At 40.4% G+C, this 18,742-nt stretch overlaps 1 protein-coding gene across 4 annotated transcripts in view; it reads left to right on the top strand.

Annotated features, from left to right (window-relative positions):
- The window catches only part of NBEAL1 (neurobeachin like 1), a 141,334-nt gene that overhangs the window by 78,352 nt on the left and 44,240 nt on the right, over nt 1-18,742 (top strand). For all 4 annotated transcript variants that reach the window (XM_032775343.2, XM_032775342.2, XM_075069994.1 and 1 more), the window contains 11 exons: nt 4,532-4,700; nt 5,774-5,907; nt 8,725-8,884; nt 8,982-9,084; nt 10,069-10,225; nt 11,662-11,820; nt 12,270-12,429; nt 12,803-12,891; nt 15,360-15,941; nt 16,484-16,659; nt 17,034-17,187. In XM_032775343.2, the coding sequence (XP_032631234.1) occupies nt 4,532-4,700; nt 5,774-5,907; nt 8,725-8,884; nt 8,982-9,084; nt 10,069-10,225; nt 11,662-11,820; nt 12,270-12,429; nt 12,803-12,891; nt 15,360-15,941; nt 16,484-16,659; nt 17,034-17,187 (2,043 nt within the window). The remainder of the gene's footprint in view (nt 1-4,531; nt 4,701-5,773; nt 5,908-8,724; nt 8,885-8,981; nt 9,085-10,068; nt 10,226-11,661; nt 11,821-12,269; nt 12,430-12,802; nt 12,892-15,359; nt 15,942-16,483; nt 16,660-17,033; nt 17,188-18,742) is intronic.

Raw genomic sequence — 18,742 nt, 5'->3', positions numbered from 1 at the left:
CGGGTTGGGGTAGTAGAGGAGTTACCATACCCCATGGTACTGGGGACAGACTGGGATCCCTTCCCAAAAGGGTCTGACCTGATTCTGGTGTTGGAAGGTCTGTTGTTCGTGAGCCCACAACCACTGTCTCCCTGTTTTTGGATACGTCTGACCTCGGTTGCGGAGTACTTCTCGGTACTCTGCAGACTCAAGGGTTATGGTCTTGAAAGGAGCTTGCATTGCATATAAATGTCAGGGAACTCAGAGCCATCTGCCTGGCTTGTGATATCTTCCTTCCCCAACTGTCTGGCCAGATGGTGCAGATGTCGACGGACAGTATGACCTCCATGTTCTGTGTCAACAGGCAGGAGGGTGCTCAATCATCCATTCTGTGCCAGGAGGCCTTCTGTCTGTGGGACTTCTGCATCCAGCATGCAATCCACATGGAAGCCTCTTGTCTCCCCAGTGTCCAGAACACACTGGCTGATCTCCTCAGCAGGTCCTTCTTTTCTCACCATGAGTGGTCCCTTCATTCAGAGGTCATCAGAGTGCTCTTCCAGAAGTGGGGAGTTCCCTGAGTGGACCTATTAGCCACCAGACAGAACAGAAAGTGTCACTGGATTTGTTCTCTCCAAGGCCTTGGCAGAAGCTCACTATCCGATGCTTTTCTCCTCTCTTGGTCAGGAGACCTGATGTACGCCTTTCCATCAATTCCACTCATCAGCAAAGTCCTCTCAAAAATAAAGAGGGAGAAGCACGGGTCATTATGATTTGCTCCAGTATGGTCTCACCAGCACTGGTTTGGCATACTCATGGACCAGACCAGGGCAGCCTCATGGCCACTTCCTAGCTGCCCGGACCTACTCTTGCAGGATCAGGGTCGACTCCTGCACTCAAACCTCACCTCTTTCCATCTCACAGCTTGGATGCTGCGTGGCTGAATCCAGAGGAACAAGCCTTCTCTAGTCAGGTACAGCAGGTTCTCTTGGAGAGCAGAAAGCCCTCCACCAGAGGAACTTACCTGGCAAGATGAAACTGTTTCTCCTGCTGGGCATCAGAGCAGACTATCTCCCCGACGCAGGTGTCTCTGCAGTTCATCATGAGTTACCTGCTTCATTAAAAGCACCAAGGTCTCGCATTCTCTTTGAGCAAGGTTCACCTGGCCGCCATAGCTGCTTTCCATTCTTGCATCCAGGGTAAATCTGTGTTCTTACATAAGGTGTCGGTCAGGTTCCTGAAAGGCCTTGGAAGACTCTTTCCACCGATCCGAGACCCAGTTCCCCAATGGGACCTCAACCTGGTCCTCTCCAGACTCATGGGTCCAACCTTTGAGCCTATGGCTTCTTGTTCCCTTTCCTGCTTGTCATGAAAGGTTACATTCCTTGTAGCTATTACCTCAGCAAGACGTGTCTCTAAGATTAAAGCTCTTACTTTGGACCCCCCATACAGGGTATTCTACAAGGACAAGGGCCAGTTGTGGTCCCATCTGGCCTTCCTGCGAAAAGTGGTGTCGCATTTCCACGTCAACCAAGATATCTTCCTCCCGGTGTTCTGTCCAATGCCTCACACAACCAGTAAGGAGAGGCAGCTGCACACTCTAGATGTCAGGTGCACCCTGACTTTCTACCTGGAGTACACAAAGCCCTTCCATAGATCAACCCAGCTCTTTATCACAGTCACTGACAGGATGAAGGGCCTACCGGTGTCCTCTCAGAGGATTTTGAATTGGATCACCACCTGCATTCACACTTGTTACAAGTTGGCACAGGCTGTGTCTCCACCAATAGTGAAGGCTCACTCAACTAGGGCACACATGTTTTCAGCTGCCTTCCTGGTGCATGTCCCTATCTAGGACATCTGCAGGGCCACAACGTGGTCTGCAGTTCATACATTCATAATGCTTACGCCATCACCCAGCAAGCCAAAGATGATGCTGGTTTTTGCAGAGCTGTGTTGCAATCGGCACTCCTACCTGCCTCCATGAACTCCTACCTGCCTCCAGTAGTACTGTTTGCGAGTCACTTACAATGGAATGCACATGAGCAAGCACTCTAAGAAGAAAAGACAGTTAACTTTTGTAACTTTTCTTCGAGAAGTGTTGCTCATGTCCATTCCATGACCCACCGTCCTTCCCCTCTGTCGGAGTTCTGTCAAGAAGGAACTGAGGGAGAGGGGAGCCAGTGGCACCCCTTATACTAGTGCATACGTGCACCACTCCAGAGGGTGCCAGAGCCGGTCCTCTATGGATACCACTGATGGAAAAACTTATGGCATCAGTGCATGTGGCAAGCACACACATCTACAATGGAATAGATGTAAGCAACACACCTCGTAGAACAACAGTTACAAAGGGGGTTGACCTGAGTTGTGAGTGTAGGGAATTTGTAGTAGAAGACTATAGTTGAGGATTAATATATGCACAAATAAATGGTAGCTGTCTGCAGTGAACATGAAGTTCAGACTCTTCTGAAAGACTCCCTGTGCCAGTAATAATGTACATTTAATGACAGCTATTCTGTACTGATACTCACACTGTCTCTCTCAAAATGAATGTTGTAGGAGAATAGGCTTTGTGTTAGTTGACTGATAGACTTCCAGAAAATGTAGGAACATTTACTAGTTAATTTTGGATGGTCCAATTTATATGAACAGTTTGAAAATGCCATGATTTTGTTATCCTTGCCCAGAGGTGTAAGAATGCTGCTTGTACACCACTGGTTCCGTGTGGAGCTATGTTGGGCATAGTTCTGCTCAGCAGAGAGTGTGAAGAGCTCATTATGGGAGTGTCAGGAGCCAGCAGCCCCCTACCCCCAATCGTGCCCTTTAGAAGCCCCATAATGAAGACACTGCATAGGTGCTGGTGGGGGCACTGTCTAGGAATTCTGCAGGGTTAAAGAGAAACAAGATAGCAGTCTCAGGCCACGTCTAGACTACGCGCCGTATCGGCGCATTAAAATCGATTGCTTGGGGATCGATATATCGCGTCTGATCTAGACGGGATATATCGATCCCTGAGCGCGCTTATATCGATTCCGGAACTCCACCAACCCCAACGGAGTTCCGGAATTGACATGGCGAGCCGCGGACATCGATCCCGCGCGGTGAAGATGGGTGAGTAAATCGATTTTAGATATTCGATTTCAGCTACGCTATTCTCGTAGCTGAAATTGCGTATCTAAAATCGATTTTCGCGCGTAGTGTAGACCTGGTCTCAAACTTCAGACAAGTGTTCTGCATGTTAACTAGCTGGCTTGTGCTTGTCACTATGTAGCATATCTCTGCACTGCCTCTAGGAGGTGCTTCCTGTTTTGTTCTCACAGAGACAGCAAGGGCCTATTGGAGAGATACATTAGGTGTGAAAAAACTTGACACGGGCCTGCAGGGGAGGCATTCTGCAGGCTGAAGAGAGAGGTGTTGTGAAAAGGTATGGGGTGGAGCGAAGCAGTGGAAGGAGATAGTAATGAGAGAGATGGGGAGGTAAACATTGGAGAGGGAGTGTGGTGTCTCCTTCTCAGTACCCAAAAGGAAGAAGTGGGGAAGTACCCACATAGTTTTTGGTGGTTTTTGTTTTATTGTTTATTCACCTGAGATTTCTGCGTATGAGAGAATGAGAGAAAAATAATTCTTTTTAGTCTGTAGATATGGTTTGTGTTGTGAAATATCTCTTCAAAATCAGTCTTTTAAATTGTGACCATTAATAAATCACACGAAAGAACTCATGCATTCGATGAAGTGGGTATTCACCCACAAAAGCTCATGCTCCAAAATGTCTGTCAGTCTATAAGGTGCCACAGGACTCTTTGCTGCTCTTAAAGAACTCTGATACACTTCAGTTTTCAGTGCACTGAGAGCATAACAGGTATCCCTGGCTAGCTTGCTAACCACTTATTAAATTTGTCAAATTCCATGCTATCCCTATTAATGTACAAATGATGATGAATTTTAGGAGATAGTAAAGGAGTAGTAAAGGAATATAGGTTTTATTAACGTTACTCAGCAAATGAAATATTTTGCTTTATTGTTTTATTTGTATTTAAACTTTTCTGAAGCAGAGACTTTTCATAGGGACACTATTAAACTAAAATTCACATGTATCTAAACTTTTTAATATACTTTTTAGTCTTAATTCAAAGAGATCAGAAGAGAGAGTACATTTCTTTCTGGTTCTCCAATATATGTATTTGATAGTATTTTCTGTCACGTAGTCTGTTTCACTTAGAGTGAGTTTCCCATGTTATTTGTGAAGATGTTTCATGCAGCAACAGAGGAGAGAAAAAACAAATTGTTGTAAAACTGCAGAAGTTAGCCAAAAGACTTGCAAACAGTTGTTGTCTGAAACACCTTTAAACCTACTTTTAAAACTGTTGTGAAGTTGTTACTGTTCTTTTTAACTAGTTTCCAAGTGACAGGGAATTCTGATTAACTCATAAGTACATAAGTGCCCTTCTTATTTCTTTTACATTAAATATTATATAGATATTTCTTTTACATTAAAAAAACAACAACAAAATCCCTATAATTTTGTCATCTTTCTCTCTCCCCTTCCCCATAGGATATGATAAATTGTATTGGTGGATTGAATGTGCTGTTTCCATTACTGGAGCAGATCAGTTTTCTCAATGGACAGGTGCCTGAGAGGTCTGAAGGGGAAACTATACCTCAGGAACTGGTGACTCCAATAGAGGGAGACTGGATAGTGTTATCATCTACAAAGGCTTCAGGTAGGAAAGTACTATAGCTTTGCGACCATATTAAAGTTAAAGGTTTAATAAATACAGAGGACTACAACAGTGAAAAGAATTGGTTTATGTGATTATGTATTAACTCTATTATAGTAGCCATGTAATTTTAATAAACTATTTTTATTCTGAGTTGGACATGTAATAAGATAGGATTTCAGCACTATTTAAAATTAAATTCAAGAACACACAAGACATATTCGTAGAATGAATTTAATAGCAGTATTTTGCTGTATTAACTTTATGTACTGAGTCAAAATGTGCACATTTATTTCTAAATAAAGTGGTTCTTTTGAGTACCTAGAAAAATAAAAAAGGGCCTGATCCAAAGCCCACTGAAGTCAATGGCACATTTTCCCATTGTTCAGTGGGCCCTGAATTGGGGAGATAATGTCATATTTCATGTTACAAACCAGTAGCCTGCAGAATTTTTGTTAAACTATTGAAGTTCTTAGTAATTTATGAATATGCTTTAAAAAATCCATATGAAACCACAGATTTCCCTCTTTAAATTTTAAGAAGAAAACTATTTTTAAATAGCTCTTCAGCTGTGCTGAATTAACAGCTCAAAGAGAATTCTTGTAATCTTAGCAGAAGCCTCTTAGAAATTAAGGCTTGTGAAGGAATATGATACAACTTTTGATTTTGCTTCATTATTTCTATCTCCTAATTTAAAGTAGTTCTAGATATAATAGGCATATCCAGATGTGGGGAAAGAGGAAGAAATATATGTGTAGAGCAAGTGCAGAACATGCAAAAGACAATCCAGGTTGTGGCTTAGAGAAGAGTATCTTATCCAATGCCACAGGTGAATGGACAAAGCAGCTGAAGTCACGACTGGCATTTGCTTTGTTGTGGGGAAAAATATAATGACTTTGCCTCAGCATCACAGGGTTTAAACACCGTCTACAGCAAGGTAGCAAATATCAGTGGAGAGAGGAAGCTCAGGAAAATAGTGGAGAATAAAAACATTTGATTTCACTTCTTATTCCTCCTAATATGACATGATAATAAAATGATAAAAAAGGGTTTTAACGGAACGATCTGTTTTGCAGAGGCTCGTCTAGAGAAGAATATTGTTGCAACTTTCATCTTGATGATAAAGCACTTTATTCAAAGACACCCTATTAACCAAGATAATCTCATTCACTCCCATGGAGTTGCTACCCTAGGAGCCTTGTTACAGAAGGTGAAAAGTTATTGCTCAAGTAATCAATGTTATGAGTGAAATCCTGATTCCACTGAAATCCATTAGGCCATGGTTTCATTCTAAATGTCAAAGGTTTTCTGAGGTTCAGACTATTGTCAAGCGAGTATCTGTGCTTGCTGGTGCATAGGAACGTAGAGTCAGCATAACTAACTTTGTACTTCCCTTCTGTCTTGAATATGTACAGATACAATACATAGACTAGTACAGGGGTAGGCAACCTTTCCGAAGTGCTGTGCCGAGTCTTCATTTATTCACTCTGATTTAAGGTTTTGCGTGCCAGTAATTCATTTTAATGTTTTTAGAACATGTCTTTCTATAAGTCTATAATATCTAACTAAACTATTGTTGTATGTAAAGTAAATAAGGTTTTTAAAATGTTTAAGAAGCTTCATTTAAAATTAAATTAAAATGCAGAGGTCCCTGGACTGGTGGCCAGGACCCGGGCAGTGTGAGTGCCACTGAAAATCAGCTCGTGTGCCGCCTTTGGCACCCGTGCCATAGGTTGCCTATCCCTGGACTAGTATAATATTTTTACATTCTTGTAGATTTCTGAGAACAAGATGTTATGATGCTTGTGCAACTTTGTCTACTTATGTTTTAAGTATATGTACTGGGACCAATGCTGTTCAACATATTCATACATAATTTGGAAAAAGTGGTAAACATTGAGGTGGCAAAGTTTGCAGACAATACTAAATTACTCAAGGTAGTTCAGTCCAAAACTAACTGTGAAGAGATACAAAGGGATCTCATAAAACTAGGTGACTGGGCAACAAAATGGAAGATGAAATTCCATGTTGATAAATGCAAAATAGTGCACGCTGGAAAACATAATCCCAACTATACATACACAATTATGGGATTTAAATTAGCTGTTACCACTCAAGAAAAATATCATGGGAGTCATTGTGGATAGTTCTCTGAAAACATCCACTCAATGTGCAGCAGCAGTCAAAAAAGCAAATAGAATGTTAGGAACCATTAGGAAAGGGGTAGGAAATAAGACCTCTGAGGAGAGATTAAGATGACTGGGACTGTGCATTTTAGAAAAGAGATTACTAGAGGGTGGGATATGATAGAGGACTATAAAATCATGAATGGTGTGGAGAAAGTGAATAAGGAAGTGTTATTTACGTCTTAATGTAACACAAGAAACAGGGGTCACCCAGTGAAATTAATAGGTGGCAGGTTTAAAACAAATGTAAGGAAGTACTTCTTTACACAACACATAGTCAACCTGTAGAACTCATTGTCAAGGGATGTTGTGAAGGCCAAAAGTATAACTGGGTTAAAAAAGGAATTAGATAAATTAATGGAGGATAGGTCTGTCAATGGCTTTGATCCAAGATGGTCAGGGATGCACCCCATGCTCCTGGTGTCCATAAGCCTCTGAGTGCCAGAAGGTGGGACTGGACAATATGGATCACTTGATAATTCATAGACTTTAAGGCAAGAAGAGACCATCTTGATCATCTAGTCTGACCTGTACATTGCAGGCCACAGAACCTCACCCACCCACTCCTGTAATAGACCCATAACCTCTGTCTGAGTTAGTGAAGTTTTTAAATCATGATTTAAAGACTTCAAGTTGCAGAGAATCCACCATTTACTCTAGTTGAAACCAGCAAGTGACCTGTGCCCCATGCTGCAGGGGAAGGTGAAAACTGCCCAGGGTCTCTGCGAGTCTGATTTGGGGGGAAATTGCCATATTTGGGGTCAGGAAGTAATCAGTTAGATTCACCAGCCAGACGTTACAGTGAATGCTTTCCCGGGGAACTCAAAGGCTTCCCCATCTAGTGTCCCATCTCCACCCATTGGAGATATTTGCCACTAGCAGTCACAAATGGGCCCAGTGCCCTTGTAGGCATTCTCATCATACCATCATCTCCATAAACTTATCAAGTTCAGTCTTGAAACCAGTTAGGATTTTTGCCATGGGGAGTCTGATCCAGAACTTCACTCTTCTAATGACTAGAAATCTTCATCTAATTTCAAGCCTAAACTTGTTGATGGCCAGTTTTATATGCATTTGTGTTTGGGCCAACTTTAACCCTTAACTGAAATAACTCTGCTCGCTCCCTCCCTGATGTTTATCCCTCTGATCATGCATATAAAGCAATCATATCTCCACTCAGCCTTTGCTTGGCTAGGCTAAACAAGCCCAACCTCCTTTTGTAAGGTAGGTTCTCTATTCATCTGATCATCCTTGTAGCCCTTCTGTACACCTGTTCCTGTTTGCATTCATCTTAAACATGGGAGACTAGAACTGCACACAGTATTCCAGATGAGATCTCACCAATGCCTTGGCTAATGATGATATCACTTCCCTATCTCTCCCGATGTGTCCTGGGATCGCATTAGCAATTTTGCATGGCTCAATCACATTGATGACTCATAGTCATAGTGTTCTGTTCACTCTCTCTGAATCAGCTGGCACTGGACACTGTTGGAAGATAGGATGCTAGGCCAGATGGACAATTAGTCTGACGCAGTATGGCCATTCTTATGTTTTGCTGTGTTTGTTATAGATTTCACAGTTCAACTATTTAAACTAGAACAAAAATCAGATAAAAATTTCAGTCAAAAACCTTTAATTCAGATGACAAAGGAATTATTGAATTATTTCAAACAGCTGTTTGGTTTAACAGAGTTGTTGTAAGGAAAGGAAGTACTGTATTGTTGTGCAGGACTAGGGAGTTGATCTGATTTTTAAATATCAGTTTAATAGAAAATGCATATGCTGCTCATTAAATAACTTACTATTATATACCCTGTACCCATCTGTTTGAATTTTAGGTACCAGGCAGCTTGATGGATGTGAATGTACTGATGGCTCTGCAGTTATTGATAGAACAGGTCTCTGTGGAAAAAAATGTGCAACTTTTGCAACAGATGTATCAACATTTACTTTTTGACTTTGGTATCTGGAACCGTGGAGACTTCCCTTTCCGGATTGGTGAGATCATACAATTTGAGATAGTTATGCTAAAACACAGTACCATTGCTCTTCATAAATCCCTGTCTAGGTTCTGATGGAAAGCTTTGTGTTTTAGGACATATACAGTACCTTTCCACAATCATCAAAGACAGCAGGAGGCTCTTCAGAAAGAAGTATGGAGTGCAGTTTCTATTAGACACACTCAGGATTTATTATGGGTATGAGGTTTAATGTTCCTTAATTTGTTGTATGCTATTGTTACCTTTTTCACAAAAGGCCAAGCAGAAAACATGAATTAAAAGTGAGAGCTGATCAAGTTTTTGAGTTTAATTCTCCGTTACGAAAATTACTACTTTCCCTTGACCCCTGTGTTAGAACTAGACTGTAGCAAGCTCCAGGGCCATTTCTAGGCACCAGCAAACCAAGCATGTGCTTGAGGGGGCAGCATTCTGGACACCATTTTTTTTTTTTTTTTTTTTTGCACTCCTTAGAGCCGGCTCTGGCAAGCTCATACCAAAAATACTAGAAATGTGTAGAAAACTTGCTTGCAGTTTAGAAGGTTGAAAAAGTCTTATTATTTTTCGTTAATTAAATCACTCAGTATCCCAATTATCAAGAAAATATAGGCTGACTACAAGCTTTATGTCCAGGATTTAAAGTGGGAGGAAAGTTTGTCCCAAAAGAATTTGAGTAACATCATCTTTGGGATCTTCAGGACAAGCTTTCACCCTTAGTGTGATAGGCTTACATCAATTTATATCTGCTTATAATTTTCAACGGTGTCTTCAAGAAAAGTGGGTAGAGATTTATTTATAAAAATGAAAATTGAAATGCTTTTACATTTCTGTTTAGATGGTAAGCTCTTTGAGACAAGAACCATCTGCTGTTAGTACAGTACCTAGCGTAACGGGGCCCTATTCTTGGTTGCCCGTTAGGCACCACTATAATAAAAATGCTTAGTAATAATAGTAAGTCCCCAAATCAGGTTTAGGTCCACATCTAGGGGTTTATCAGGCTCCAAAACTCCAGTTCTGCTTTTGGTTACTTCCACTTTGTCATCTTGAATATCACTCCAAGGATAAGGTAGCAGAGTTACTAAAACAAGTAGTGGAAGTATTAGCAGAGTGATATTTATAAATCACAAATTGTGTAATGCAAGAAATGTATTTTTTTAACTGTCTTTTTTTCCTTGTCTGTGTTAGTAGTGGCTATAAAGACAGTGACTTAGCTCCAGATGACCTCAGAACAATACAAACTTTCCTATATGGACTGATCAAATATTTCCTAAGCAAAGGTGGGACACATGAAGAAATACAGAGCATCATGGGATATATAGCTGCGACCAGTGAAGAGGAACAGGTATTTAATATGGCAACAGTGAACATCTGCAGTTGCTTCCCATCTTTTGGTGTTTAGGAGTTTTGACCATAGCTTTGTTGAAAGAAAGAGACAAAAGAAGATGCAGGCAAAATCTAATGCAGCATATATGTTACTACTTTGTAGTTGTGGCAGGCTATAGAATTAAGCCCATTGTGGAACTGCATAGGGAACTGTGCAATGGGCAATACTTTAACTGATGAGCCTATTCCTTTTTCTCTGGTAAGCATGTGAGTTGGGTAAAATGCAGCGTGATTGGGTATCAGTTTTTTTGTAAGCCTCCATAAAATGGAGATAATTGGACTTCATTGCTCTATAGTTGTAATGATTTGTTTTTTCTGTTTATATTCCATTGATATGGTGGTTGGTTCTCTCCATTCTCCCTCTCCTCTGTCCTTGACTCTCTTTTTCCCTCTCTCCCATCACAAGGTCTGTCCTGGCTCATTCCCAGTATCTATTTCCTACGTTCCCGCTCTTGTGCTTTCTAGCATTGCTGGCAAAAGTCCTGTGACCAGGCTGACTTCCTCCATTACAAATCTGTTTTCTTTTCTTCCAGTTCTGCCGTCTTCCTAGCTCAAGTCGTCTTCACCAACTTAATTGAATCTCATACCCACAGTCCCAACTGACTTTTTAGCCACCTTTTGACTCACTCCTCAAACCCTCCCTTCCCCTCTTCCTGCCACCATTTCTCTTTCTGCACAGGATTCTTTCAAGAGAAAGTTGACAAGATGATGTGACCTTCACCCTCCCCTTGGCTGATCACTGATGCAGAAGTTTCTCATCTGCTCTCCTCCTCTAACGCCTCCACTTGTCCCAGTGATCTGTCCCATCGCCTGATCTCCCTTCTGCCCACTCTCATTCCCTATTTTACTCTTCTTCTTAACCTCTCACTCTTCTTTGGCTCTTTCATCTCACAAAACAAACACGCTTTAGTCTTTCCCATTGTAAAAATACCTACCCTTCACCTTCACTTGCCTCTTCAAAGCCCTATCTCCCTTCTCACTTTCATCTCGAAGCTCATTGAGCACATTGTTTATGATGTATAGAATCCCTGTCTGGAGTTCCTCTCTTCTGTGTTTGTTTGTGCAGCACCTAGTAGAATTGGGTCCTAGGGCCACTAGGCTCTCCGGTAATACAAGTAATGACAAATCCCTTTGCTCAGTTCAAACCTCTTTTGTTTACAGTTTTATGCAAGTACCCTCTGTGCATGTGTGTATATATATTTAGGAACAGCTTTAGAGCCACTAAAGCTGATTGTAAATATAATATGGTTGAAAGGGGCATTGAGGCTATTCTGAAAATGCAATGTAAGATGCTCTTTTTAGAGGGAAAATAGGATGTTTCCCCTTGAGTTGGGCATTATAATCAAGGTTACATGGATTATGGGGTTTATTTTGGTGTGTGTTTTTATTTTGTAGCTCTGTGGGATTCTTGATGTACTCTTCAGCCTACTTCATACAAGTCCAACCCGGGACCAGCTTTTCTTGTTACTTTTTGAACCAGGAAATGCTGATACTCTCTATGCTCTGTTACTGAATCAGAGATATTCTGACAGGCTAAGGGAACTTGTATTCAAGGTAATACATTTAGTATAAATTCTTTAATGGTAACTTTTGCAAATGTATGCTCTTTCATCTGAAATATCTTTTGCAGTTAAACCCTGTTTTAAAATGGATACAAATTTATGTAGAATATATTAATTTAGTGAACCTGCTTATAGTTATTCTTTAGTAGTAGTAGTATGCTGACTAGAAATTATCAATTCCTCACAGTTGCTACTTACTGTACTTTTCATAATGTCTTCCAGTGAAATAGAATATTTGAAGATTTGCTATCTTTAAAGATCAGAGAGTACCTGCGTTTATTTTTGTATTAGTATTTATGTTTTTGGGGCATATTTCTTCAAAAAAATTATGCACAGACAAATTATAATTCAGACTCTATTAATAAGATTGCTTGGTATTTGTATATAGAAGGCATGTGTAATTTTCTGTGTGTGTGTGATTTATGTGATCTTTCTTCACAGATTGTAGAGCAGATGCTGAAATGTACTAAAGTCTATGAACGGAGTAAACAACGTATGAGACTCAGAGACGTGGGATACTCAGGGCTAGGGCTCCTTCTGAATGAATCTCCAGTTACCATTTCTCTTATTAAAAATCTTCTTAACCAAATTCTGTATGCAGGTAATCCAAGACACATTGACAGATTGCCTACTAGTATTAAATCCCTGCTGGATTTTTTTTTAAGACAAACGTGTGATTATGAATTATTCCCTTATTTATTTTAAGTCTGCACCCCCTAGTCTGTATAGTGATGATAAAAACCAAGCTACTTAGTAAAGTTATTCTATTCTAAATGTGCTCCAGGTTAACACATTTATGCTGATGGTTTCAATTTACTTAGTGTTTAAACATAATTTCTTAAAAGCGAGCCGCAAAACAAACTTACATTTGTCCCATTTACTGATCCTTGATGTACAAAAATGGCCTCAAAGGTTTTTGTTCATTTTTTTTCCTGCTTGCACGCTGCCTGTTTGTTTGTATTCCCACCCTGCAGATCCTGTTGTGAATTACAGAGACCTCGTAGCTGTGGTGTACCTGTCTCATAGAGCAGATATAAATGTTAGAGTGGCCATCTGCAAAAAGGTTAGTATTCTTAAAAACAGGAGGCCATTTTACCTATTGGTAATGACGTGGGGAGCTGCAGTGCATATATTAGGGGTGTATGATATTATGTTAATTTTAAATTATGACTCATTCTAATAATGTGAATCTCCGATGAACCTGACCTGCTATTTGTACTCCACATTACTGTATTATCAGTAATTTTTAAACTGTTCTACATTCTATGATTGTCAAATGTCGTGTATTTTCTATAGAAAGGAAACACGGAACTGTTTTAGTGGCCGATTTCTCTCAAAGGATGTTCAAAAGGTCATGAATGGAGGTTACTTTCAGAATTTACTCGATTATTTTAAGAGAATATTTTCTGTGGTTTTTTAGGTTTATTTTAATTCATTTCTAAAATGGTAGGTTGTGAGCAGAGGAAAGGACTTGACTTTAAAGTGTTGCTGATTGTAGACACTTGACCTCTGGAATGAAATGCTTGTGGAACCAATCCAGAAATAATACTGCCATCACCCAAGCCTTTTTATTTGATTGCCATAACACAGGCAGGAGATTTTTGTTCTTGCCTTTTAGGGCACGGGAATTTGCAGCCCTGTAGAGCAAGCCCGGCTTTATTAAATGCCCATCCGCATTGCCACAAAACAACACAGTCACGTGGTCTCTAGCTGCTGTGAAGTCAGGGGCTTGTCTTTCTGATTTTGAAATGTAAGTGCGGTTGGGTATTTTTTTCAAGAAGAGCCCAGTCTCATCAGCATTAAAAACTTGTTCTAGAAAATAGCCCTTTTCTTCTATAAAAGGTGACAAAGAGTCCTGTGGCACCTTATAGACTAACAGAAGTATTGGCGCATAAGCTTTCGTGGGTGAATACCCACTTCATAAGACTCGTGCCATACATCTGACAAAGTGAGTATTCACCCATGAAAGCTTATGCACCAATACTTCTGTTAGTCTATAAGGTGCCACAGGACTTTCTCGCTTTTTACAGATCCAGACTAACATGGATACCCCTCTGATACTTTTCTTCTGTGATTTTCTTAATATTCAGGGTAGGCTTTTGCTGCCTCATCATCGGCAGATGCAGCTTCACCAGTAGTCTACACGTTTTTGAGGTTGAAGCACTTCCTAAAATTGTTAAGCCAATTCCTTCTCATCAGAAGGCGGTCCGTCTTCGGCGGGAGGTTTGAACAGCACGTAGAGGCTAAGAGCCTTTTCTCGTAATGTGTTGCCATCGATAGGCACACGTTTACGGTTCATGTCTTCCAGCCATAAATTTAATGTCTTTTCAGTCTTCACTAAAGCCTTATCACGGACCTAGCTTGTCACCTTAGCAGTTATTGGAGTACTTGATGCCACGGCTTGACGAATTTCTCTCTCTCTCGAATCTTGATGGCACGGATGCTAGATTTGTTGTGGCCATATTTACGTGCCACGTTAGAGACTGAGGTACCATCTCTCAATAAGTCCAACACAGCCAGTTTTTCCTTCAGTGTTGGAACAGAACGCTGTTTCTTCAGTTGAGCACCAGATGAAGTAGTCAGCTTGCGTTTAGGGGCCATGTTGTACGAAAAATACGTATCTTTAAACACTAGAATAACACTTAGCATGGTGTGATGCTCACACTATGAGAGGCATGCAGGAACTGAGACCAACTGAGGGAACAGCAGGTTCACATCTCCCATCTCATGCTCAGTCCGGGACATACGCTCGTTGTGTGTGTGTAGTTGAATTTGCGTAAGTTAAATGTGTGTATGGTGCGACTTCACTCTGTGTGTGTGTGTGTGTGTGTGTAGAGAGAGAGAGAGCGCGCACCATTATTTGTCCTTTTTATTCTAGCTTAGCTGTTTCTAATCTAATATATTTTGTAATTTGTTGTATTGATTTTGTAAACCAGTGTTCTGAATATGGATATGTGTTGTGGTGTATGTGACTGCTTTTTGTGGAAATAGTTGCCTAAGAGATGGAACCATTACCAGTGTGCTATAGTTAGCTTTGTACTTTATACAGTGATAAATTAATAGGGGGGGTTGTATTTTTTTGATCATACATTGTTAGCTTTTAACAAGCTACATTCTATTTCTTACCACACCAATCATTATTTTCTTCATTAAAATAAGATGTAGGTTTAGTAGAATAAAATAAATATGTGCACTTTTCAAAATGATTGTATGGCTGTCTGATGTCTAACTTTGTTTTCTATTGTAAATTATTACTATGTGATTATCTTAATTCATGCAAAATACTGAAGAACCATACAAACACAAGAAAGTTAAATATGTATTTCACTTTCTCCTGTGAAGAATTATCTATAGCTCATATGTGCTGTATTCCTGTTGACTAATTTATATTACAAGAATTTTTTCACAGAAGGCATAACATGTAATGGAGTACAAAATGTGTGATTAAAGGCTAGAATGACTGCAGTTATGTTGCAAAGATTAACGTGTACATGCTTGGATATTTAGCCTGACCTCTTGTGCTCACTACAGGTTTTACAGCTTTTACATTCCCAGCCGGATGCAGCACAGCAGATTTCTCAACAACTAGCCTGGCAGGAGACATTGGTTAGATTATTCCTAAAAGAAAACTCCGTCATCAGGAATGGACTTAAAGAGAGCAGGACTGACTCGACAAAGGAAGATGAAAAAAAAATTCCTCCTGAAGAGCTTCGTAAATGCTATCCTGATCAGGCAGAGCGGGGGAAAGCTGGTAGCTTTGCCTCAGTTAATGGTTCGTATGATCAGTGGAGCGTGGAAGACAGCAAATCTTTAGCTGTCACCAGCTGTTTTTCTGGTACATTGCTGGAAGGTACTTCTGTGGAAGAGATGACTTTCAGGTCAGAGGATCAAGAAGAGTTGTGGCACAGTAATCCTTCACATTTGCGTTTAGATCTGTCTAGCATGGACTCTTATGAGCTGGCTGATAGTGGGAATCAAATGACAGATAGCCTACCCAGCACACCATCACCCATTGAATATTCAAAGCCATTCTCTGATCAGCCTGACAAAGAATCAAGCGTCATTAATGATATGGGATTCAGTGTTGATCTTTCGTTATTTGGAAACCAAGTAGTAAGTAATCCTCCCCATCCTGTCTAAACATGTAATTCACAGTACTTTTAATTCTTTTAAAATACCCTCTCCAATTAGATAGTTATGCTGTTCTCCCTCTAACAGAAGAGCAGATAAAGCAGCTCATTTGCAGGGATATCAGTGCTGTTTGATGCAGAATAAACATCCAGCTTTCAAGGTTTTTTTTTTTTTAAGTTTGCTGGCTGAAATTGTAGCATTATTCTTTAAATCAAAGCTATATTGGAATGACCTGTATCATCCTCATCAAGGAAAAAGTTGTGCTGTGGCAAAATCAGTGGTACTAAGACTCACATCTAAATTCTTGCATAGAAAGTAAAACAAATATTAATTTAATAATCTGGACTAAACATCATTGCAGCAAAATTTTAGGTTAATATTTTCATTTAGTTAGTGGGAGGACTCTCTAGGCTATAGTGTTAAAGATGATGAAACTTTCCAAGCATTGTGCACTGTAACGAATAACAAGCCTCTCTGAGGCATTCTGAACTATAAAGAGTGTGAATTCCTTGATTGTTTCATAGGGATCTGAAGAGGAGCTCATACAGTTGCTCACAGATGTCCTTCTCTGTGTGATGTGGAAAGGTTTAGAAAGGTTTGATGATGCTGTCTGGATTGAGAGGGGACAGGTGTTTTCTGCACTTACCAAACTGGGGATATCCAATGAGTTACTGCAACCTTCTGATGAAATAAAACTCAAGTGAGTATAGATTTCTTCTTTTCTTTTGGAGGGGAAGGGGAGAAAAAGATGGAATCAGAGTTACATTAAATCCTGGTGAAAGACATTGTGTTGATTTACTTTGATCCCCTTCATTCTGATGCAAGAATGATCAGACGTATGTCTACACATCTGTACCTATTTATAAATTGAATTTTTTTTGACAGAACTTAAAATTGTATGCCCCTGATTTTTATGAAGATCACAATCTCCTTAATCTCAGTGGTTTACAGAGTAGAAGACTGTAATATCACTGCGTTCACTTAGGCTCAGTTAAATACTTTATGGGATTTTTTTAAAAGCCACTTACTCTTAGAACATGTGATAATTACTTTGGAATTTTGTTTTCCATTCAGCTTGCTAGAGAAGATGCTGGAATGGACAGTCACTGATAACAGAGACACAAAAGCTCTTCCGACACATGCTGAAAATGCCTTCCGGCTCCTGCTCATTGTACAGGACTTTTTACAGGCAGAAGGGCTAGTTAATTCAAACTTATGGACAGAAAAGGTATAGTAGCTGCCTAATGGAAACTCTTGTAAACGATGTGGGGCTAAAACATTTATGAAAAAATTGTCAGTTTGAGTAATGTCACCCTTTTCTTCAATCATATGTTGGACCTTACCAAATTCACAGTCCATTTCGGTAAATTTCACAATCATAGGATTTTAAAAATCATAAATTTCATGATTTCATATATTTAAATCTGAAGTTTCACAGTGTTGTAATAGTAGTGGTCCTGACTAGTAGTGGGTGGCAGGGTCGCAAGGGTATTGTAGGGGGCTTACAGGGGGTACTGCTACCCTTATTTATGCGCTGTTGCTGGCAGCAGCACTGCCTTCAGAGCTGTGCAGCCGGTGAGCAGCAGCTGCTAGCCAGGAGTCCAGCAGAAATTAAGCATGGCATGGTATGGTATTGCCACCCTTACTTCTTTACTGCTGACTTCAGAGCTCAGCCCTCAGTCAGCAGCCGCCACTCTCTGGCTGCCTGTCTCTGAAAGAAGCAACACAGAAATAAGAGTGGCATGGTATGGTATTGCTACCCTTGCTTTTGTGCTGCTGCTGGCGGGGTGCTGCTTTCAGAGCTGGGTACCTGGCCAACAGCCTCTGCTCTCCGGCCACCCAGCTCTGAAGCAATGCAAAAGTAAGGGTGGCAATACTCTGACCCCCCCACTCCAAATAATCTTATGACCCCCTGTAAAACCTTCTTGGGTCAGGACCCCCAATTTTAGAAACACTAGTCTCCCCCATGAAATCTGTATAGTATATAGTAAAAGCACATGAAAGACCAGATTTCACAGCAGGAGAGCAGATTTCATGGTCCGTGACATGTTTTTCGTGGCTGTGAATTTGGTAGGGCCTTAATCATGAGACATTTATTTTAACTAGAGGCTAAGCAGAGTGTGGAGGAGATTTGACTGCCCCTTTAAGTACTGGAATTTTATAAGCACATGCCATAGGGAATACAGTTAATATTGCAAGTACATGAGTCCTTAATGGCACACCTGATTAAAGAGCTTTATCTTTACAGACTACAGAAAAGCTACATAAATGCTAGAACAAATGAAATAGTGCTAACCATTTTCTAAGTAGGTGTTGGTCCAGTGGTCAAATGGTATGCTTCATATTGTATGTGTTTATTTAAGGTGGCAGTCAAAATCATTGCATTCATTCATTCTCTGCTCTTTGTCACAAACTGAGGAAGGGCACTTTGGATTTTTAACCCTGATTTTACTTCCAGTATGTTTGTGAGCAGATTTTGGGTCAGATGCAAAAGTGACTTAAATGAGTGGTGGAAGTGTGTGGGTGGGTGTGAAAGTTCCAAATTCAGATGGCTGTGTAAGGTCAAGCTAGGGTGACCAGATGAGACGGGGAAAATATCGAGACACATGGGAGGGGGGCCACTGGCGGAGCAGGAAAAAAAAAGGCAAGTGCTGCCAGCAGAGTGAAATATTGGGACAAATTGCGTCCCGACCAAAGATTGCAGGACAAACACTTAAATATCAGGACAATCCCGATTTTGTTGGGACGTCTGGTCACCCTAGGTCAAGCTGGTGTAATTTACA

The sequence above is a fragment of the Chelonoidis abingdonii genome, chromosome 10, assembly GCF_003597395.2.
Source record: "Chelonoidis abingdonii isolate Lonesome George chromosome 10, CheloAbing_2.0, whole genome shotgun sequence".
In the NCBI taxonomy this organism is placed as follows: Eukaryota; Metazoa; Chordata; order Testudines; family Testudinidae; genus Chelonoidis; species Chelonoidis abingdonii.
Note: the sequence above shows the minus strand (reverse complement) of the source record. Positions and strands in the feature narration are given on the sequence as shown.